Here is an 18,517-nt window from a genome sequence, read left to right on the forward strand (position 1 = left end):
TTGGGCCGAGGAGCAGGAAGTACGAAGATCGGAGGGGGGGAATTGTTGGTATTGAATTATTTTTTCTCGATGATTTGGTATCATAAGGTAGAGAGCTATGTAGAGTTCTGGCGCTCGAGAGTCGTGGTATTGTGCCCTTATGCTTTCAGCATGTCTTCGTCGACTTCCCAGTCGTCCCAGGTGGGCTTGTCGTAGCCGTTGGGTCTAGAGCTGCGCAAGAAGCCGTTCCAGTATCCCTCGATGCCAACAACCGGTTTGATAGTCTTGACCTCTGCGTCAAAAGCCGTGCTGAAGCAAGCTTGCATATGTCGCGGCTCGAATAGTTCAGGGTGTGTCCTTCTCATCGTCTTCAGTGCTCGCTTGCCAACTTCATCGACCGAGTCGTGGTGTCTCAGACCGAAGAAGTCAGCATCGTGCTCCTGCCGCAGCTTGGCCATCATCTTGTCGTCGTACAGACCGAGCTGTAGCAGGTAGATGTCGTATTGAACAAGGGATGTAGTGCCGATGTAGCTGCCACCGGACTTTGCTCGTCTGTAGAGACCGACCAGCGCCGCTATGGTACCCATACAACCTGTGCCGTAGTCACTCATAGGGAAGGGTGGTACAACAGGCTCCTGCAGACCCATGGCGTGACCTTGAGCCCAGGCAACACCTGTAACGCAGTCTGCAATCTGCTGCCAGCCAGGTCGGGATGACCAGGGTCCAACGTGTCCGAAGCAGTTCTCAGCAACGTATACGAAACCACGTCCACGCTGTTTGGCAATCTCCTGTAATTGTTTGGGGCCGTAACCGAGACGATTCAGGCTGCCTGGTCGGTAGCCGTCCAACACGACGTCCGCTGATTCAAGCAGCTTTTCGAAAGTCTCGCGGTCATTTGGTTGCTTCAGGTTTAGATCTGCAGTGTGCTTGCCAACATTGGCGTCTACTTGGAAGAAGGGAACGTCTGAGAGATGTGGTGCTGTGACCTTGATGACCTCCGCACCGTACTCGGCAAGCCCACGGCCCATGGCTGGACCGGCTATGATCCTGCAAAGTTCGAGGACTCGGATGCCAGCAAGAATCTGAGGCTTTGGTGCAGCTGAAGGCTTGAATGGGAAGGGAGTAGGTGGTGTCTCTGTTTCTAGTGTGTCGACCTTCCATGGGGGCTGTTGGAGGAGATCCTGCCCGTGCTGTGTTGACTGGAAGTCTTCCCACTTCAAGCAAGTGACGCCTGCTTGCTTGATCTGCGAGTTCATTTCTTCGAGCTGATCGACAGTGAACTGTTTGACGTGGTCTTCAATGATCTTGATGCACTCATGGTAGTCGGTAAGGTCTGGGCGGTGACCTTCCAGACCAATCATGTTGAGAGCCTTGGTCGCTTCCAGAGAGCCGTGGAGATGGAAGTATTCTCCCGGGTTCTTGGTCTCGTACAAATTGGCAGATAGTCGGCGGTACTGAATAGACTGGGCTTGTAACAGGTCGGTGTCTGCAAGATTTAGCTGGCTGCTGGAAAGAGGCCCAAAAACACGGTCTACCTTTCAAGAGCTTCTTCACTTTTGGGTTCGCCTTGTCCATGCCGCCAACAGTGGCAAGGTATGTCGAGAACAGGAAGGCTGTTGCCCTCTCCAAATCGACATCGATGTTTCTTGGCTTGGGCCCATCTTGGAGATCGGCTATGGCGGAGGCTACGCCTGCCTCGACCGCTTTCAGTGCTGTGATGGCTTCTGTTTGCTTGAGCGGACTCGGAAAGTATGGACTTCCAGTGTTGGCTGTGGAGAAATGTGCTTTGGCTATGTGGGCGAGGGATTCTCTGGGAAGGTTGTCCTTTGCCTTGACTAGCAACTGCTCAAGAGCTGTCTTGGTGCCATTGACAAGCGTGTAGACATGTGAGTGCTCGGTTGTGTGTCCCTTTGCGTCAGTGTCAGATCCAAGATAGGGTGCCATGTTGTGAGCCAGCAGAGCAGGAAAATGTGCAAAAAGTCAGATGAGAAAGACAAAAGCTTGGGACGACTGAAAGAGAGGGACCGGAAGTCGTATCGGCGTGCGGGAAGCCGTTGTAAGCTTTTCCGACACCCCAGGCTTGACATGGCAAACCATCTCGGATGCTAACCGCACCCTGCATGATGTGTTCAACGGCTGCACTCAAGTGTCCGGTCAGGCTCAGGATCGCCCTGTGATGAGGTAAGGCGGCTCTGGCTCTGGCTCTCGCTCTAGCTAGCTCTGGATCTGGATCTGCAAGCCCCAATGACGCCGCTGCAACACGGATAGGCCTCGGCAGCATCCCGGCGAAGCACGTGCTCACTCCCAGCACTGCAGCTGCCCTGGGTGTGCTATTTGGTTCACAACCACAAAGACTCGACAGCCTGCAGTGTCTCTGACATCGACGATTCGCCGGACGCAGCGCACTCGGTGAGGGTTGCAGCACCCCTCACTCGTCATCCTTGAGGGGAAGCGCGAGCTACGGGGCCTTTTGTGCTAATTGCCTTGCCCAACTCCATTCGTCGTCCCTCATCCGACACTCACTCATCCATCGGAAGCCTCTCCCCAGCAAGCTATCGCGACGTTGCGACGTTACACGTGACTGCCGCGGCCCTCAGAGCTAATGACACGCCCAAAGGTTCCGCCTGGTCAGTCTGCACGTCGTCGGTGAAACTGCTGCATCAGTACTAACATGGCTGTCTGCAGAGCAGCGGCAGCGCACTGCCCAGGCATGCGAGAGCTGCAAGAGGAGAAAGCAAAAGGCGAGTCAGCACCACCTTTGACACCTGCAGTGCAGCTGCATCGCGCAGTCGCATGATGTTCGCGAAGAGCTCAGACGTGTTTTCCATCGGCTGAATCCTCGGATAGCGATCCTCGCTCCATGGAGCAGTCCACCGCCGAGGTCGTTGTTGAATCCGCCGTTGCTCGCGTCGAGTGTCGCTGAAGTGTGGGTCCTGGACTAACACGCATCAAGTGCAACGGCCTCTGCCCATGTAACACATGTGATAAGGTACGTCCTTTGTATGGTACAGATGGAGCCGGCCACGCGCTTTTCGAAAGATTCTTCGAGCATTGTCTTGGGTTTTACCCTCGCTCTTCAGCATAGTGCGAGACGACGAACAAGACTGCCGTCTTGGTTGCGCGAGTACTCATTCTGCGCTTGACTGGTAGCAATCTCAGAAGCCGTTGTAGTGACACTTGTTGTTTTCTGCGCTGTCGTACAACGATGAAATCATCTGGAGAGAACGAGGGCACATCATCTGAAGTCAACAACAGCTACTCGAATTCGGTGCATGTGGTCGGCTCTCTCGTCTTTGCCTTCTCCTGCTTATCAATCAAGCTTACAGTAGTAGCGAAAGTTCACCTGCATTTACACTGACCGAGAGCCCGGTTCTCCTGCCGACGATGGCCCACCAGCCAAAAGGCAAGCAATCCAGGAGGTGGAGGACAGCTCTTACGACACGCCCAGTAAGGGCAACCAACACACGTCACCACTAGCCCCCATCAGACGAAAGTCTTCTGCCGCCACCCGTCCAACCCCACGAGCACAGGATGTGGGCCCAAGCCTCCTAAGTGACAAGCAGGAAACACCTTTCAAGTCTTCTTGTGCCAGGCCAAGCGTGGAAATAGTAAACACATTCCAGCAATTACCAACCAGCAACATACATGGAGCCGGGGACCATCTACCAGCCCGCTCTCGTGGTACTACTGTCGGCAGCGGCCCTGACGAGGAAGCCGTGATATACAGTCAAAGTCGCATGCTGCAGGACCCCACCGGTCGAGTTCTTTACATTGGAGATTCGGCGACACTCTCATTTCTCCAACTCCTGCGCATGATGGTAGAGACTGTTGCAGGAGCGTCGCCTTTTACCAACGATCCCCGACGTCACAAGATTGTCGAAGGGCAGTACTCGCTTCCTTCAGGCTACAGACACACCCATCTGCTTCCTGACATGCAGACTGCTCGAGTACTTGCAGATGCTTTCTTCATTAACACGCATGGGCTGTTACAGGTATTCGAACAGGACCGCTTCCTGGAAGAGATGGAGGCATGTTACTCCGATCCGTTCCAGGTCCAACCCCCGTGGCTTTGCCTCCTGAACATGGTATTTGCTATAGGGCTCACCATGGCCACGCCGCTTTCCGGAAGCCCTGAAGCGCTTATCATCGATAAGCTCCGCAGTGAGCACCTAGACCGAGCAGAAGTGTTCTATTTGAACGCTAAGAGTCTCAATGATCCCATGAACGGTCTTGAAGACCAAGACTTCTGGTCTGTTCAGGCCCTTCTGCTTATGTCTGTGTACATGCTCGCCAAATCCAAGAGAAACACTGCGTTTGCTTTACTTGGCATGGCAGCCCGTTCGGCGCATGCACTCGGTCTTCACCGAGAATAAACGATGGTGATTTTCAGCCCAGAAGAGCAGACACAGCGAAAGAATCTTTGGAGGTCAATATTTGTCCTTGATCGACTACTCTCTTGTTCGTTGGGTCGACCTACAGCCATCCTCGAAGACGACTGTTCAGGTGATACACTTCAGCCTTCCGAACCGCGACTGGAACAACCGTTCACGATCAACCCCGCGCCGGGCTTCAACGAGACTGGGCCATGTGCGTTGGAGGCTACCGTGCGAAGCTGTTCCGTCATTGGTGTGATTCTCCGCAAAGTCTACCAGCAGCGCAAGATCAGCACACGGCTGGCACAGGAAATCGCAGATATCTGCAAGTCATGGCCGCGCGCACTTCCTTCCATTCTGCATTGGCGACAGGCAGCCAATGCATCGCCAAGTCAGGGCGTGGCCATTCTTCACGTCAACTTGTTCTATTGCCATTCCATCATCCTGTTGACACGGCCGTTCTTCCTCTACATTTTGAATCTGGAGACGCAACGGCATGTCAACCAAAACCAGCCTGGACCACGAGGACCCAGACCGTATTTACGCATGGAGAAGTTTAGCGAAGCCTGTGTGATCGCCTCGACTCACACGATCCTCTTGGTGCAAAACGCTTTCGATGCTGGCTATCTGTCGAGACGTAACCCTGCTGTCATCTACTTCCTCTTCGCTGCGACCTTGGTCATCCTTGCCAACGAATTCGCGGGGCTCTATCGGGTAGATGCTTCGGACACTTGCATCACCAATGCAGTCAACATCATGAGCTACTGCGCCGAGAGCGACCAACAAGCCAGCCGCCTTGTCTACATCCTCATCACATTTCGCGATGTCGTGGCGGAGCAACGCATGCGTCGCAAGCAAAGCCAAGGCGGAAACACCAACCTACCCAGCATCTCGTCGCACCTGTACGGCGTAGCAGCCCCCGTACAGCCACTCGCCCAACAGCCCAACGCAGGCCTGGCCAGCTCGACAGACCCCATCAACGGAACCACTCGTCTGCACCAAGTTCCCATCCACATCTATCCAGGCATGCAAACCGCGCCCCTCGACGCCTCACCGCCTGCCTTCCAACCAGCACCACCAGCACCACCACCACCTCCTCCTCCTCCACATCTCGCGCACGCGCACTCTCACTCGCATGCAAACTTGGCTCAGCTCTCGCCCCCGCAAAGCGACTTCTCCGTGCACCTCTCGCCCATCCAAGACTTTCCCAACTCGGCGCCGGGATCGGACAGCTACCACGTAGGCACCAACGCGCTGAAGACGCCGTCGCAGGCGCCCAGTCTAAGCACGATGCTGGATCTGAGCGCGCTGGACAATACGCGGGTGCCGAGCCTGCACAGTGAGGAGAGCGGGCTGGACGAGCACATCGACTTTGATGCGCTGTGGGCGTGGCCGAGCACGACGCCGGGGATGGGGAGTCCGCAGCCGGGCGGTGGAGAGGCGGGCGGGAGCGCGAGTGTAGTGAATGGAGGTCCGCTTGGTGGTGGAGGGGAAGGGGCGCCGGTGCCGCTGTTTGGGATCAGCCATGAGGGGCCTGGGGAGAGGGAGCAGTAGGTCTGGACGGGGAAGCGATACCCAGCATCGGCCACGGCAAGGTCCTCCCAGGTGGAGGTCTGGATAAGGAAGCGAAACCCAGCATCGGACACTGCACGGTCCTCCAAGGTGAAGGTGTGTGGTATTGGTGCTGTAAAACAGAAAGCAACCGGGGTATTTCCAAATCCAAACCCAAATCCAAATCCAAATCCAAATCCAAATCCAAATGCAGACTACCAAGCGCGCTCCCAAACTCCTATGCATGCTCTTCCCGTCGACATGGCCGTCTACTCGCGCCACTCCTTTGCGCATGAGGTGCACTTGTAGAAGGCCGTCATGGGCTCATCAGCACTGCGAATCTGCAGCTGATACCAATACGCCCGATCATTCCTACACTTTTCATTCGGACATTGGACTGTCGCACGTGTCAGCACAGGCGCCTCTTCTCCCTTTTTCCTTTCCCGTCGCTCGCACAAGACGACGACAACAACAACAAGCAAGGAGACAACTGGACAGCGCACCTTCCGTCTTATCGACGTTGTCCCACGCGCCCTTGCCGCCCAGGATGTCCTCGACCTCCTTCTTCTTCAGGTACTTGCGCTCGTAGTAGCGCTTGTTGATGACGAAGTGGTACGGGCAGGTCAGGCACTCGAAGCGGTTCTGGCCCACGTATTGCTCGATGGTGGGATCGCCGGGGGGCACGCGCGAGACGCGCAGCATGTTGCTGCAGGTGGGACAGACTGGGTGGGTGGGTTAGCGGGGAAGACAGGGCGAGGGGACATGGGTGGGGGGGGGGGGGGCGCACAGAGGAGCATCGTGGGTGACTGGGGATGTGTGGGTGAAGGTGAAGGTGAATGTGAAGGTGAATGAGCCCAGAGGTGTGACGACGGCAAGGCTTCGAGAAAGTTACAGTGGACCCTGGCGCTAGGCTGGAAGGGGGAGCGCGGGGCGTTGGGTTGGTTGATGGTTGACGCGGCGTGGGCGGCTGAAACATTCGTGTTCTGTCTCACCGCATTGTACGAGCTGGTGCTGTGAAAGACGTCCGGGGTTTCTCCCTGCACCCACCCGCCTTTCCACCGAACCTCTGCGCTTCCAGCACTCCCCCCCCAACTTCCTTTGCGCACCGCGAGAGGAACAGCAACGCCGACACCGCCGCCCTACCCCGCACAGCACCACCGTACCCACGCCGCAGCTCACCATGGCGGACGAAGATGTACTGCGTCCTAGGAATGGACACGTGGGGAAGACTACTGACGAACCCAGGGCGCGTCACCCCGCGAGCTGATCCTCGAAGCCTGCCGCCGCAACAACACGGACCTCCTCGAAGAAACCATCGCAGGCCTGGCATCCTCTGCAACGAAAGCCGGGAAGGAGCCCGCTGCGCACGTGGCGCAGGTGCTGAACGCGGCGCGAGACGGCATGGGGAACGGGTGTTTGCATGTCGCGGCTACGTATGGGAGTTGTACGTCCCTCCACTCTCTCTCTCTCTCTCCGTACTTCCCACCACATCAAACATCGTGCTAATCTGCCTGCGCTGGTTCTAGACGAAATCCTCGACATCCTGCTCGACCAAGAAGGCCTCGAGATCGAGCTGACAGACCGCATGGAATCGGACACGCCGCTGCACAAAGCCGCGCGCTATGCCAACTCGCTCAGCCAAGCCGACTGGCCCGCCGCCATGCCCATAGTCGACATCCTGCTCGACGCCGGCTGCGATCCTAGGATACGGAACAAGGCGAAGCTGAAGCCGATCGAGCTGGTCGATCCGCGCAATACCGAGCTGCGGGATATGCTGCGCAAGGGCGAGTTTGCCATGATGATGGGTGGGGATGTGGTGGAGGAGGATGAGGGCGCGGGCGGGAGTGCGAGTGACAGCGAGTAGGGGGATGTGTGGCTGGGAATGGATAGATGGATGGACTGGTCACACCTCTCTGACTTTTGTCTGGACGCCAACCCTCCCTGCTTGGAAGAAGAAGTCGAAGGAACAAAAGTCCGTTCATCGCCGTCACAGATTCCTTCCGATCCAGCGCATTCCATCTTCAAAAAATGTACATTGCACACCGTTCCATCATACCACATTTTTCAAAGCGTAGAATGCCTATCCGGAGCGCAGAACAAGCAGCCTCCCGCCCACTTTTCTCTAGAGAGAGGCTATCAAAAAGGCCTCGTCGAACCTGCCAGAACGCCAACGCTATGCAAAGTCAAACAAGAGGCATACCCAGCCATGCACGCATGCATCCTCGGTTGCACGGTCACGCATCGACCGCAGCCTCGGCGCCGGCACTCGCAGTCAGCATGTCGACCATGCCCTGGACGCTCCAGGCAATCTGGCTCGCCTCGACGGTGACGCGGACGCGGGCCATGAGGGCGTCGACGAGGCCGTCGATTTCCTCGCTGCGGCCCAGCTGGTCGGCGTACAGGTCCAGCACGACGAGGGCGACGTCCGTGGTCAGGCGCGTGATGCGGTAGTCGGATAGGTTCTTGATCAGCCAGCGCAGGATGGGCTGCAGCGTGATTTCGTCGCGGTGCGAGAGGGCGGTGCGCAGGGCGGAGCGGTGGCGCAGGGCGGTGAGGAGCGAGAGGGACTGGGTGCGTGCGTTGTTGTCCTGGCGGGTCGTTAGCATTTTGCTCGTTCTACCACTGACGTCTGCATGTCAGGAGGGCTCACCTTGGACTCAAGCACCATGTCCAGTGCCTTTGCGTACTGCGCTTGCCTCAGAGCGTGCGCCCAGGGAGCGCCCGTTGTGACCTTGCCGCGCGCGTTGCCCTCGATGACAATGTCGGCGCTCTCGCCGGTGAAGTCCTTGCCGCGGACGCGCTTCTCCCAGCCCTTGCCCCGCTTGCGCTTCTTGCTGCGGTCGTACTCGTCAATGTTACCTTCCATGAGCGCCTTCATCTCCTTCTCTCGCTCGCGCGCAAGGGCTTTCTGCTCGCCAGAGAGGTGGGTGCGGATGGAGAGGACGCCCGAGGACAGGCCGACGGTAATGTGCTTGTCTTCCTTCTGGCTGGGCACGACGGACAGGGAGAGGATGGGCGAGGGGTACTTGAGGCCGCCGACGACGTTCCAGCCGCTGGTCTCGAATACCTTGACGTGGCCATCGAGCGAGCCGGAGAGCAGGCGCGAGCCGTTGTTGGCGAGAGACAGGGCGGTGACGGTCTTCTGGTGGTTGCGCAGCATGTGGATGGGCTTTGCGGCGACAAGGTCGAGGACGGAGATGGCGTTGTCGCTGGTGGCGAGGACGGCGGTGCCCGAGGGCATGGGCAGGACCGTCTCGATGGGGTGCTGGTGCTTGAAGACCATGACGGCCTTGCCGCCAGCGCGCGCGTCCCACAGGCGGACCGTCTGGTCGTAGGAGCCCGAGACGAGCAGGCCGCTCTGGGCGGGCATGAAGGCGCCGGTGCGCACGTAGTCCTGGTGGCCGTCGAAGGTGGCGGTGCTCGTGTCGCTGGGCAGGTCCCACAGGCGCACGGTGCGGTCGTCGGAGCAGCTCATGAGGCTGGTGAGGTCGGCGGGGTTCCACTCGGTCGTCCACACGGGCTGCTTGTGCTCCTTCCATGTCTTGAGGATGGCGCGGCTCTTGACGTCGAAGGCCTGGATGGAGCCGCTGTCTCCGCCGGCGAGCAGGATGCGGCCGTCTCTGCGCAGGTTGCCCGAGCGCGCAATGTCGTCGACGCCGAAGCGCGAGATGGTCTTGACCACCTTGCGCGTCTTGGCGGAGAAGATCTGCACGCGCGAGCCCGTGGTGACGGCAAACAGGTCCTGGGGCGCCGTGAGCGTGTTCGCGGGCGGCGGCGGCGGGATCGAAATGTGCGTGACCGGCGACGAGTGCTGCGACGGGTCGAGGCGCAGCTCCGACGTGAACGAGTTCCAGTACTGCTGCTCCGACGTGACCGTCGAGGGGCCCTTGGGCAGCTTCACGGGCTGCAGCAGCTGCACTTCGGCGGCCATGGCGGGCAGTGGGCAGGGCGGGGCGGGGCGGGACGGGGCGGGGCGGGGCGGTGCTGTGCGTGCGAGGGGGCGCGATCCGTCGTCGTTGTGCTGCTGAGCAGAGACGTCGATGTGAACCTGAAGCTGATCCTGGATCTGAATCTGAATCTGAATCCGAGCCTGCACCTGAACCTGAACCTGAACTTTTTTGGTGGACCGCGCGCTAGTCTGGTTTGGGCCTCGCGCAGTGGGCTGCTTCGACTCCACTGTACCCACCACCCGTCGACCATCCACCTTGCTTGACCTCCCTCGCCCTGCACGTCGATCCAGTTTCTTCGACGGACAGCAGCCAGACTTACAGCAGTAAACTCGCTGTGACGTGACCAAGCTGGCTTCCTCCGAGGAGCGCTCGCTATTATCAGGCCTAGTGCAGCTGCCTGATCGTGGATCGCCAGGCCTGGCGCGACGTGAATGATCAAGAGGGTGCAGCTGCGACAACCCTCTCATCTCGTCTCGTCCTCCGCAAGCTGCCAACCTCGACCTGCCATGACACACTCGCCCTCGCTCGCGCGACCTCTCGTCTGACACCGATTGATGAGGTCTCTGATTCCACCCACTGCATGCACCCTGAACCAGCCACAGCCGTGATCCTGCGCTAGCCCATCGCCGCCCTTCGACAACAACAACAACAACAACAACAACAACAACAACAACCACATGGCCAGCCTGTGCGACAGCATGGATGACTTTTTCGACTTTGAACAGCTCGAAAGAGACAGTACGCTGTACGGCAACGGCTTCGACGCCGGCCATGAGAATGACATGTTGGATCACGGCGTCATGGCCATGGACTGGCAGCCCGTGTTGGCTGACGTTCCTGCGCTGCCTTTGTCAGATGGGAATACGCCACGCAATGAAAGCACCCAGCAGCTTGATGACCGCCCCACGCAGCAATACCCCTTGTCCGAGGTCTTGCACCAGCCACCGGCCTTGCTGATCCCACAGGCAGCGGCGCTTGCTTGGCCCGTCGAACATCTGCCAACGCCTGGTGGCTATCGACAGCACCACCAGCTTGACTACCCACCTTCATCATCACTCCAGGCACGTGATGCCATCTGCCTCGCCAGTAGAGACACTAACGACGCATCTGCAAGTGATTTGTGCTCGGCGCGCAAAACACCCTTGCTACCCCATGGACCCACGCAGAGTAGCTCCAATGATATGCCCATCACACAATCCAAGCATTTCCCTCTCCTCACCGCCAGAGCATCGCTACCGACTCGTCACGCCTCCTCCGCAAGCTGGAAACCTGCATCTGCCAAGCGCAAGGGGCCGCAGAGCCGCATTCCGATTGAAGCCCGGCAGATGCTCGAAGAGGAGTTTGCCGCCAACCCGTATCCTCATGGGTGGGAGATGGAAATCATCGCGCACCAAGCAAACCTCGATGTGAAGAAGGTCCGCAACTGGTTCAACAACACCCGCGCAAGGAAAAAAGGCCAAGGTGGGTTTGCTAACAAACACTTGCACTACACACGGTCCGCTCACCCGCACAGAACTCGATACCACAAACCGCGCAGATCCTTTTGATAGCACGCGTTCGCTCAAACCCAAGCTCTCCAAAGACGACCTGGAGGCCCTCGGTCAGCAAGCGGACGAGGCGGTCCAGCTGCCCCAGCCGCCTCTAGCACTCTACCTTGCACAGTCCTACCAAGAAGAAGGCGTGGATCTTACTGACCTACAAGCTGCCATGGATAGCGACTCTTTCAGCGGTAGCGGCTATTCCGACAGAGGCGCATGGTCGGCTTCCAGGAGAGGCTCTGCAGTCGATTCCATCGTGTCGTCCGAAGGCACAGCACCGACCACCTACACCGTGTCTTCGAACGGCAGTCGCAGCAATGTCTCGTCTTTTGGCCGGGAACGACGGCGTGGCCGCAGACGCATGGCCTGGAACGAATCCCCTCATACTCGCTCAATCAATGGTGTCAACAGCGCGGGCCAACCTCAGCAAGACCTGCCCTTCTTCTGCACCTTTTGTCCTCGAGCTTTCAAGACCAAATACGAATGGATACGGCACGAAGATTCTGTACACGCCCTTCGCACAACCTGGATATGCTGTGACACGAGGAGTGCATCTCTCCTGTCATGCCCATTCTGTGGTCACATGCACCCTGACGAGGCTCACATGGCGACTCACAAGTACCACCAATGCCGGTCCAAGCCTGAGGCACAAAGGACATTCTACCGTCGTGACCATTTCGTGCAGCATCTGCACCACGTTCACTTCGCAAACGCCAAACACCCATCAGTCCGCGTAGGATGCCAGGCGCGCCTGCTAGCATCTGAAGGGCACAACTTCGGTTGCAAAGAGCTTTCCATGAAATGGCGCAAGTTTGGTGCACCCATGAAGAAGGACGACCCTATGCTGCATTGTGGCTTCTGTGGGAAGAAGTCCAAAGACTGGTCAGAGCGCTGCGAACACGTCGCTGAACATCTAGTTGCTCACGAACTCAATCGATCCGTATGGTGGCCGGACCGAAAGGAGAATCATCTCGAGAACCTGTACTCAACCACACCTTTCGAATCGTTCCGCTGCCGATACTGTCTAAAGGTCTTTACAGATATCCAGGCCATGAATGAGCACTCTCATTGTCGCGTCTGGAGTTGCCGGTTCCTACAGAGCTTCGACGACGTCGCCGCCGAGAATGCTGGTCCACCGCTCTGTCCGGACTTTCCCTCCGCAAAGGCTCATCACTGCCATCTCTGTGGGACTGGCTATCGTGCTGTGCACATCGAGCATGCACACAACTACCACAGGTACCGATCTTGCAACCAAGAGTTCTACGAATCCGAGGACGCCTTCCTCCAACATCTGCACAACTTCCATGGTGCGTCTCAGCCGGCGCTGCTGCGAGGAAATGCCATCATAGAGCAGACCTTCATGCGGAACAAGGGTGCTTCATTTGAGCCCGTGGAGTTCAATGAGAGCATGCAGCCTTGTCACATGGACCTTACAACAACGCCCCTTACACCCTTCACTGTCGAGAAGCCAGGAACTACTGCACCTCTCAGTGAGAGGCGGGATCAAAAGCAGCTTAAAAAGTATTCGCCTGTGCGGAAGCAGTCTGTAAACACAAGTACACGAGAGCCCGCAGAGGCGTCGAAAGCGCCGCGGCAGCGCTCAGACACAGCCACGACGAAAGCCGACTCCCATGAACCACGTTTTGTTCGCCTCAGTACTTATATCCCATTCACGTCCTCACGCATATTCTATTCGCGCAGCCCAAAGTCTTCCGAAGTACCCAGAGACGCTCATGCGGTACTCGAAGAGATGCCGAAGCCTCATCTGACTTCCTTGGTCATGAGTGCCGGCCTCATCAGTATGGCCGTAGCACGTTGGACCATCAAACCAGAGAAGCACTCAAAACATAGCATGGTCGAGCTCGTTCTTGAGGAAGCTGTCGATTGAGCTAGATCTAGTCAATCAAACTCGACCGTCAACCGTCTAGGGCTAGGAATGCTTGCATGAAGCAACTGTCCAGAGACGCCAGGAAGGCACATTAACCAAGCAAACAGGAACCCGTACGCTGTGGTCAGAATTGGTTCCAAACGGTCTCGCTGCTGTTAATTAGTCCGCGATCTTCCACCGTTCACAGCATCTATGACGTGATACGCTGCTCGACAGATTCAACATTTAACCAAAGCCTGAGGTTTCCAAGGCGCGCAACCCATGATGGGTATTGATCATGTTGCTCACTGCGACTGCCAAGTATTCAGCTTCTTCAGCTTCCTCATTGGGCTTCGTCTTTCAGCTTGGCGACATGACGAATATGCAACTTCCCCTCCACTCTACGAACCTGACGAGGGACATCGCCATGTGCGGAATGACGTGCACTATACATGACTTGGCATCTTGATAAGGTTCCGCGGGCGATTCACGGGAGACATAAGAGCTGGCTCTCTCCAATGCTGTCCCACGAAAGGCGCCTTTACTTGAGCTCGGCTTCAGTAGGAAAGAAGACGGTATGAAGTTTACGAACTTCGCTTTACTCGCTCCGTTGGTAGCAGTATCCCCCCTCGAAATCAGACATGCCTCGGTTCCTCGTAATGCAGAGGTCAGCTATGACGGCTATCACATCTACCGTGTTGCTCCGTCGTCTGCCAACGAAGCCCGCGAGTTAGCAAACCGCTTTTCTCGCTACCACACCCATCCCATTCGAGACACTTTATCTGTGGCCATTCCACCTGACGAAGTCCTGTCTTTCGAGAGTCTCGCACTGAAAACTCGCCTCGTCAATTCTGACTTGGGTGCTCACATTCGTTCGATTGACAGCAAACCCGCAACTTACGACCGCGCGTTGCACAAGCGTGGAGAGCTGCCAGATCTAGCTTGGTATGACTCGTATCATCCTTATGCAGAGCACCTGGACTACTGGGATGATCTGACGCACTCGTTCCCAAAGAACTCGAAGAAGTTCTCGCTTGGAAGGAGCTATGAGAATAGAACCATCTACGCGTACCATCTTTTTGGCGATAAGAACAAGGGCGGTTATGGGCCGAAGACGAAAGACAAGCGGGAGAAGCCTGTCATTCTTTGGCATGCGACAGTGCATGCTCGGGAAGTACGTTCTTCGCGAGCTGTCAGCGTATAAACTACATGCTTACCTTTGCACCAGTGGATATCTACCATGGTAATTGAATACCTTGCCTACCAGCTCATCGACGGTTACAAATCTGGCAACGCCAACGTAACCGCCTTTCTGGACCATTACGATTTCTACCTTGTGCCCTTCCACAACCCTGATGGCTTCGTCTATACACAAACCAATGATCGCCTCTGGCGCAAGAACCGCCAGCCTCGTCCTTCTGTCAATACGACATGCGTTGGTACCGACGGCAACCGCAACTGGAAGTTCGAATGGGACGCCGAACCACCAGAGGGTGGATCGACTCCCGATCCGTGCGGCCAGACCTACCGTGGTCTCGCACCAGGCGACACACGTGAAAATGCAGCGCTCGATGCTCTATCCGCCAAGCTCTCCAAACAAGGCGAAGGTATCCGCTCATTCATCGACTTCCACTCGTACAGCCAGCTCGTGCTGACCCCATGGGGGTATTCCTGCGATCCACTTCCCGCAACCATCGACCGCATGCTCGAAGTCGCCAACGGAACTGCGAGGGCCATTGAGGCGGCAAGCGAGAGGAACAGCACATACCAGGCGGGACCCGGGTGTCAGATCCTGTACTTTTCGACTGGCAATTCTCGAGATCACCATCATGCTGTGCATGGGGCGAACCATTCGTGGACACTCGAGCTGAGTCCGGCAGACGAGGCGGGTGGTGGATTCGTCCTGGACCCGAAGGAGATTTGGCCAGTCGTCAAGGAACAGTGGGCTGGGCAGTTATGGACGCTGAGTGAGGTTTGGGATGATTAGACCACGCTTGCCGTGATGGCGCAACCGAAACAATATATATCCCAACGGCACGTTCGTGCTTACCTCGAATTCTTTACTGTCTCGATTGAGCTCTTGTACCAGGACGGCTGAGGCGGCGTTCTTCAATACCGAGATTGTCAGTCCTCGGATTCCCAGGACGTGTTCAGTGTCCAGTGTTGACGGCAGATTTGTCTGTGTCTGAGAAGACTGGAGAATACGTTGCCTGCATCAGACAGGTGATTTGGATTTGTTGGACGGCTCTAGGAGTGAATGTGAGGATCGATGCGTCTGATCTCTGATGGGATGAAGCCGAAACGCAGGAACACGGGCATGACGCGGAAGCCCCACATTTCCCCGCATAGCTACCCCGGAATCACGACAGCTCCAGCTCCAGCTCCAGCTCCTTCTTCCTCCATCCACATAGACCCAACCTGGACTGTGCATATTTGAGATCTTGCCCCATCGTACCGCTTGTCTAGAGTTCTCGGAAGTAATGCGTGCGTTCAACGTCATAGCCGCGGCGCTTCTGGCACGCGTCGCGGAAGCTTCATCCCTCAAACCGCCCATCCTGCCGTTGATTGTGAGGAATCCATACCTAAGCACATGGCTACAGAATGCACGAGAAGAGCCTTGGAGCAAATGGCCCATGTTCTGGACAGGGGACGAGATTGGATTTGGAGTGCTTGCCTCTGTCCCGGACACGGACAACGTGTACCCGCTACTTGGCCGACCGCACGACTCGCTTGAGCAGAGCAGTGAGCACTACACTGTCGCGTTCCCCATATACAAAGGCGCAAAGTACGATGCTTCGACGACGAACCTGACGTACACCATTCCGGCACCTCCGAAACTCGCCAGTGCTGGCGATGTCGAGATCACGCTCTCGTTCCTCTCGCCCATCACCCCGACGTCTACGCTGCGCCAATCGATACCTGCTGCGTATCTGAGCATCTACGTGCACGGAAGCTTCGATGTAAATATATATGTGGATGTCAACGGACAATGGGTTAGCGGCAAGCGAGACAGCCCCATCGAGTGGGGCCTGACGGAGCGGGAGGCTGCCGGTTCCGCAAAGGGGCTGAAGACGTGGAGAGTCAAGCGTCAGGTCGAGCAGATCTTTACTGAAGAACACGATCAGGCTGAATGGGGTCAGCTGCACTTTACTGGGCCAAGCGATGCACGCCATGAGTCGGGCACTTCGGCTTTGCTGAGGCAGCGGTTTGCAAAGACGGGAACACTACAAGATCAGGTCGACGACAACTTTTGCTCCATCATGGATGAAGAGCCTGTTTTTGCTTTCTCCAAGAGCTTCAAGTTGAACAACGCGTCTTCAATGTCGTCGAAACCAACTGAGCAGAGCGTGCTGTTCACCATCACCCACATACAGGACCCTGTTACGCAGTACGCCTCGGCGCGCGGGCTCACCTTCATGAAGCCTCTCTGGTCATCGTGGTTCCCCGAGGACAACAAACTCATTCAGTTTCACTACGGAGATTTTGCAAACGCCAACAGCCTGGCGAGCAACTACTCCGAGCAGCTACGCGTCGATGCCTATCAGTCTGGCTCTACAAATTACGTCGACATTGTGGCGCTTTCTGCTCGACAAGCCATGGGCGCCACGAGTTTCTCGGGAACGCCCGAAAACCCTCTGCTCTTCTTGAAGGAAATCTCATCAAACGGCAACAGCCAGACAGTCGATGTCATCTTTCCAGCCTTCCCGTTCTTCCTCTACACCAACCCTCGGTGGCTTGCGTACTTGCTTGAACCACTTCTGGAACACCAGCTTAGCGGCCAGTATCCAAACAAGTACTCGATGCACGATCTTGGCGCGCATTTCCCGAACCTGACTGGACATGCCGACGGTCGAGATGAGTATATGCCTGTAGAAGAGTGCGGAGACATGCTCATCATGGGCCTGGCGCTCATCAACTCTATGAGCTATAGCTCCGACGGCGATGCTCAATCTATATGGTCAACTGTTGGTGACGACACCGATGCTGTAGACTCGAACGAGACGCCTTTTGCGCTGACAAACATCGGCCAACATGGCGGCATCTCCTACATCGACGACACCTGGGGTGGTAGTACCAAGGGCGTCAAGCAAGCCAAGAAATGGCTGGAGGGCAGCTACGAACTCTGGAAGCAGTGGACAGGCTACCTGGTCGAAGACGCCCTCGAGCCCCACAACCAGCGTCAGTCTCTCTCCTTTCATCCACTCGTTTAAATGCTAACATCTCGCAGTCTGCACAGATGACTTCGCTGGCTGGTTGCCCCTCCAAACGAATCTCGCTCTGAAGGGTATTGTCGGCATCAAAGCCTTCAGCGAAATCGCCGACCTTGTGGACCGCTCTGCCGACGCAAAGCACTATCGTAACATCTCAGAGACTTACATTGAGAAGTGGCAGGAGTACGGTATTTCCAGAGACGGGGGCCACGCTAAACTGGCGTACGACTGGTACGGGAGTTGGACGACGCTGTATTCGCTGTACGCAGATGCAGTGCTGTGCTTCCATCCGAGCATCACCGACTCTTCATCCTCGGAACGTGATGTCGAAGTTGTCGATGGCTTTTCAGCCGGCGCTGAATCCGCCCAAAGACCACTCACCCCCAGCAGAGCCCACCACGGCCGCACCCCAATCACGCACAACTTCATCCCTTCCAGCATCTACAAGAACCAATCCGACTGGTACGCCGAAGTGATGCAAAAGTACGGCCTACCCCTCGACTCACGCCACCTGTACACCAAATCCGACTGGGAATTCGAAGCCGCCGCCGTCGCCTCGAAGCGCGTGCGCTCCGAGATCCTCGACCGCGTGGCGCGCTGGCTCAACGAGACGGTCACGGACCGCCCGTTCACCGACCTGTACAACACCGAGGGCGACGGCGGATTTCCCGGCCCGTGGTTCTTCGCTCGGCCGGTCGTCGGTGGGCATTTTGCTTTCTTGACGCTCGAGCGGGCCTGTGGCGGTACGGCTGCCAGGGCGTTTGACTAGGCTCCTACCTCTGTGTTGATGGGGGAGAGTGGTGGTTGCCGGAGGTGTGGATACTGGCTCCACTTTGATGCAATTCTTGAGCAGTCACGTCAAGGCTCGGCATGCTGGAGTATATCTACATTGCAATGTAATGCCGAGTATATATTGACAATAACGAGGTAACTTACTTTATGTTGAAGTTGAGAAGACGTCATGGTTCAGATGGTACATCATGTGATTCATCTCGATGTGGCGTTGTGGAGTTCGCTTGTTCGAGTCTGCATCGTGTCCATGTTGACG

At 56.8% G+C, this 18,517-nt stretch overlaps 8 protein-coding genes across 8 annotated transcripts, besides 10 other annotated features; 5 read left to right on the plus strand and 3 right to left on the minus strand.

The window, feature by feature from the left end:
- Positions 1–137: 137 nt before the first annotated feature.
- On the minus strand, positions 138–1,923 carry EKO05_0003379 (uncharacterized protein; the record flags this gene model as incomplete). The annotated part of the gene is made up of 2 exons (XM_038938522.1): positions 138–1,465; positions 1,515–1,923. The coding sequence occupies 2 exons, from the start codon at positions 1,921–1,923 to the stop codon at positions 138–140; spliced, it is 1,737 nt and encodes a 578-aa protein (XP_038800887.1).
- Positions 1,924–2,167: 244 nt separating this feature from the next.
- Positions 2,168–2,214: a tandem repeat.
- Positions 2,215–4,355: 2,141 nt separating this feature from the next.
- On the plus strand, positions 4,356–5,906 carry EKO05_0003380 (uncharacterized protein; the record flags this gene model as incomplete). The annotated part of the gene is made up of 1 exon (XM_038938270.2): positions 4,356–5,906. The coding sequence occupies one exon, from the start codon at positions 4,356–4,358 to the stop codon at positions 5,904–5,906; it is 1,551 nt and encodes a 516-aa protein (XP_038800886.2).
- Positions 5,420–5,460: a tandem repeat.
- Positions 5,907–6,064: 158 nt separating the features above from the next.
- Positions 6,065–6,113: a tandem repeat.
- Positions 6,114–6,172: 59 nt separating this feature from the next.
- EKO05_0003381 (RNA polymerase III C11 subunit) lies at positions 6,173–6,605 on the minus strand (the record flags this gene model as incomplete). The annotated part of the gene is made up of 2 exons (XM_038938276.1): positions 6,173–6,300; positions 6,407–6,605. The coding sequence occupies 2 exons, from the start codon at positions 6,603–6,605 to the stop codon at positions 6,173–6,175; spliced, it is 327 nt and encodes a 108-aa protein (XP_038800885.1).
- A 117-nt stretch (positions 6,606–6,722) lies between these two features.
- Positions 6,723–6,752: a tandem repeat.
- Positions 6,753–7,083: 331 nt separating this feature from the next.
- On the plus strand, positions 7,084–7,767 carry EKO05_0003382 (uncharacterized protein; the record flags this gene model as incomplete). The annotated part of the gene is made up of 3 exons (XM_038938284.1): positions 7,084–7,098; positions 7,149–7,347; positions 7,430–7,767. 3 exons carry the CDS (start codon positions 7,084–7,086, stop codon positions 7,765–7,767), a joined length of 552 nt encoding a protein of 183 aa, XP_038800884.1.
- Positions 7,353–7,377: a tandem repeat.
- A 2-nt stretch (positions 7,768–7,769) lies between the features above and the next one.
- Positions 7,770–7,806: a tandem repeat.
- A 331-nt stretch (positions 7,807–8,137) lies between these two features.
- On the minus strand, positions 8,138–9,834 carry EKO05_0003383 (uncharacterized protein; the record flags this gene model as incomplete). Its single annotated transcript, XM_038938205.2, has 2 exons — positions 8,138–8,491; positions 8,554–9,834. 2 exons carry the CDS (start codon positions 9,832–9,834, stop codon positions 8,138–8,140), a joined length of 1,635 nt encoding a protein of 544 aa, XP_038800883.2.
- A 10-nt stretch (positions 9,835–9,844) lies between these two features.
- Positions 9,845–9,885: a tandem repeat.
- Positions 9,886–9,946: 61 nt separating this feature from the next.
- Positions 9,947–10,017: a tandem repeat.
- Positions 10,018–10,489: 472 nt separating this feature from the next.
- Positions 10,490–10,527: a tandem repeat.
- Positions 10,528–10,551: 24 nt separating this feature from the next.
- EKO05_0003384 (homeodomain mating type protein alpha2) lies at positions 10,552–13,279 on the plus strand (the record flags this gene model as incomplete). Its single annotated transcript, XM_038938481.2, has 2 exons — positions 10,552–11,314; positions 11,367–13,279. The coding sequence occupies 2 exons, from the start codon at positions 10,552–10,554 to the stop codon at positions 13,277–13,279; spliced, it is 2,676 nt and encodes an 891-aa protein (XP_038800882.2).
- A 556-nt stretch (positions 13,280–13,835) lies between these two features.
- Positions 13,836–15,245, plus strand: EKO05_0003385 (uncharacterized protein; the record flags this gene model as incomplete). The annotated part of the gene is made up of 2 exons (XM_038938335.1): positions 13,836–14,432; positions 14,487–15,245. The coding sequence occupies 2 exons, from the start codon at positions 13,836–13,838 to the stop codon at positions 15,243–15,245; spliced, it is 1,356 nt and encodes a 451-aa protein (XP_038800881.1).
- Positions 15,246–15,624: 379 nt separating this feature from the next.
- Positions 15,625–15,649: a tandem repeat.
- An 89-nt stretch (positions 15,650–15,738) lies between these two features.
- EKO05_0003386 (uncharacterized protein) lies at positions 15,739–18,238 on the plus strand (the record flags this gene model as incomplete). Its single annotated transcript, XM_038938333.1, has 2 exons — positions 15,739–17,437; positions 17,487–18,238. 2 exons carry the CDS (start codon positions 15,739–15,741, stop codon positions 18,236–18,238), a joined length of 2,451 nt encoding a protein of 816 aa, XP_038800880.1.
- Positions 18,239–18,517: the final 279 nt, after the last annotated feature.

Source organism: Ascochyta rabiei, chromosome 5 (assembly GCF_004011695.2).
Source record: "Ascochyta rabiei chromosome 5, complete sequence".
Taxonomy (NCBI): Eukaryota; Fungi; Ascomycota; class Dothideomycetes; order Pleosporales; family Didymellaceae; genus Ascochyta; species Ascochyta rabiei.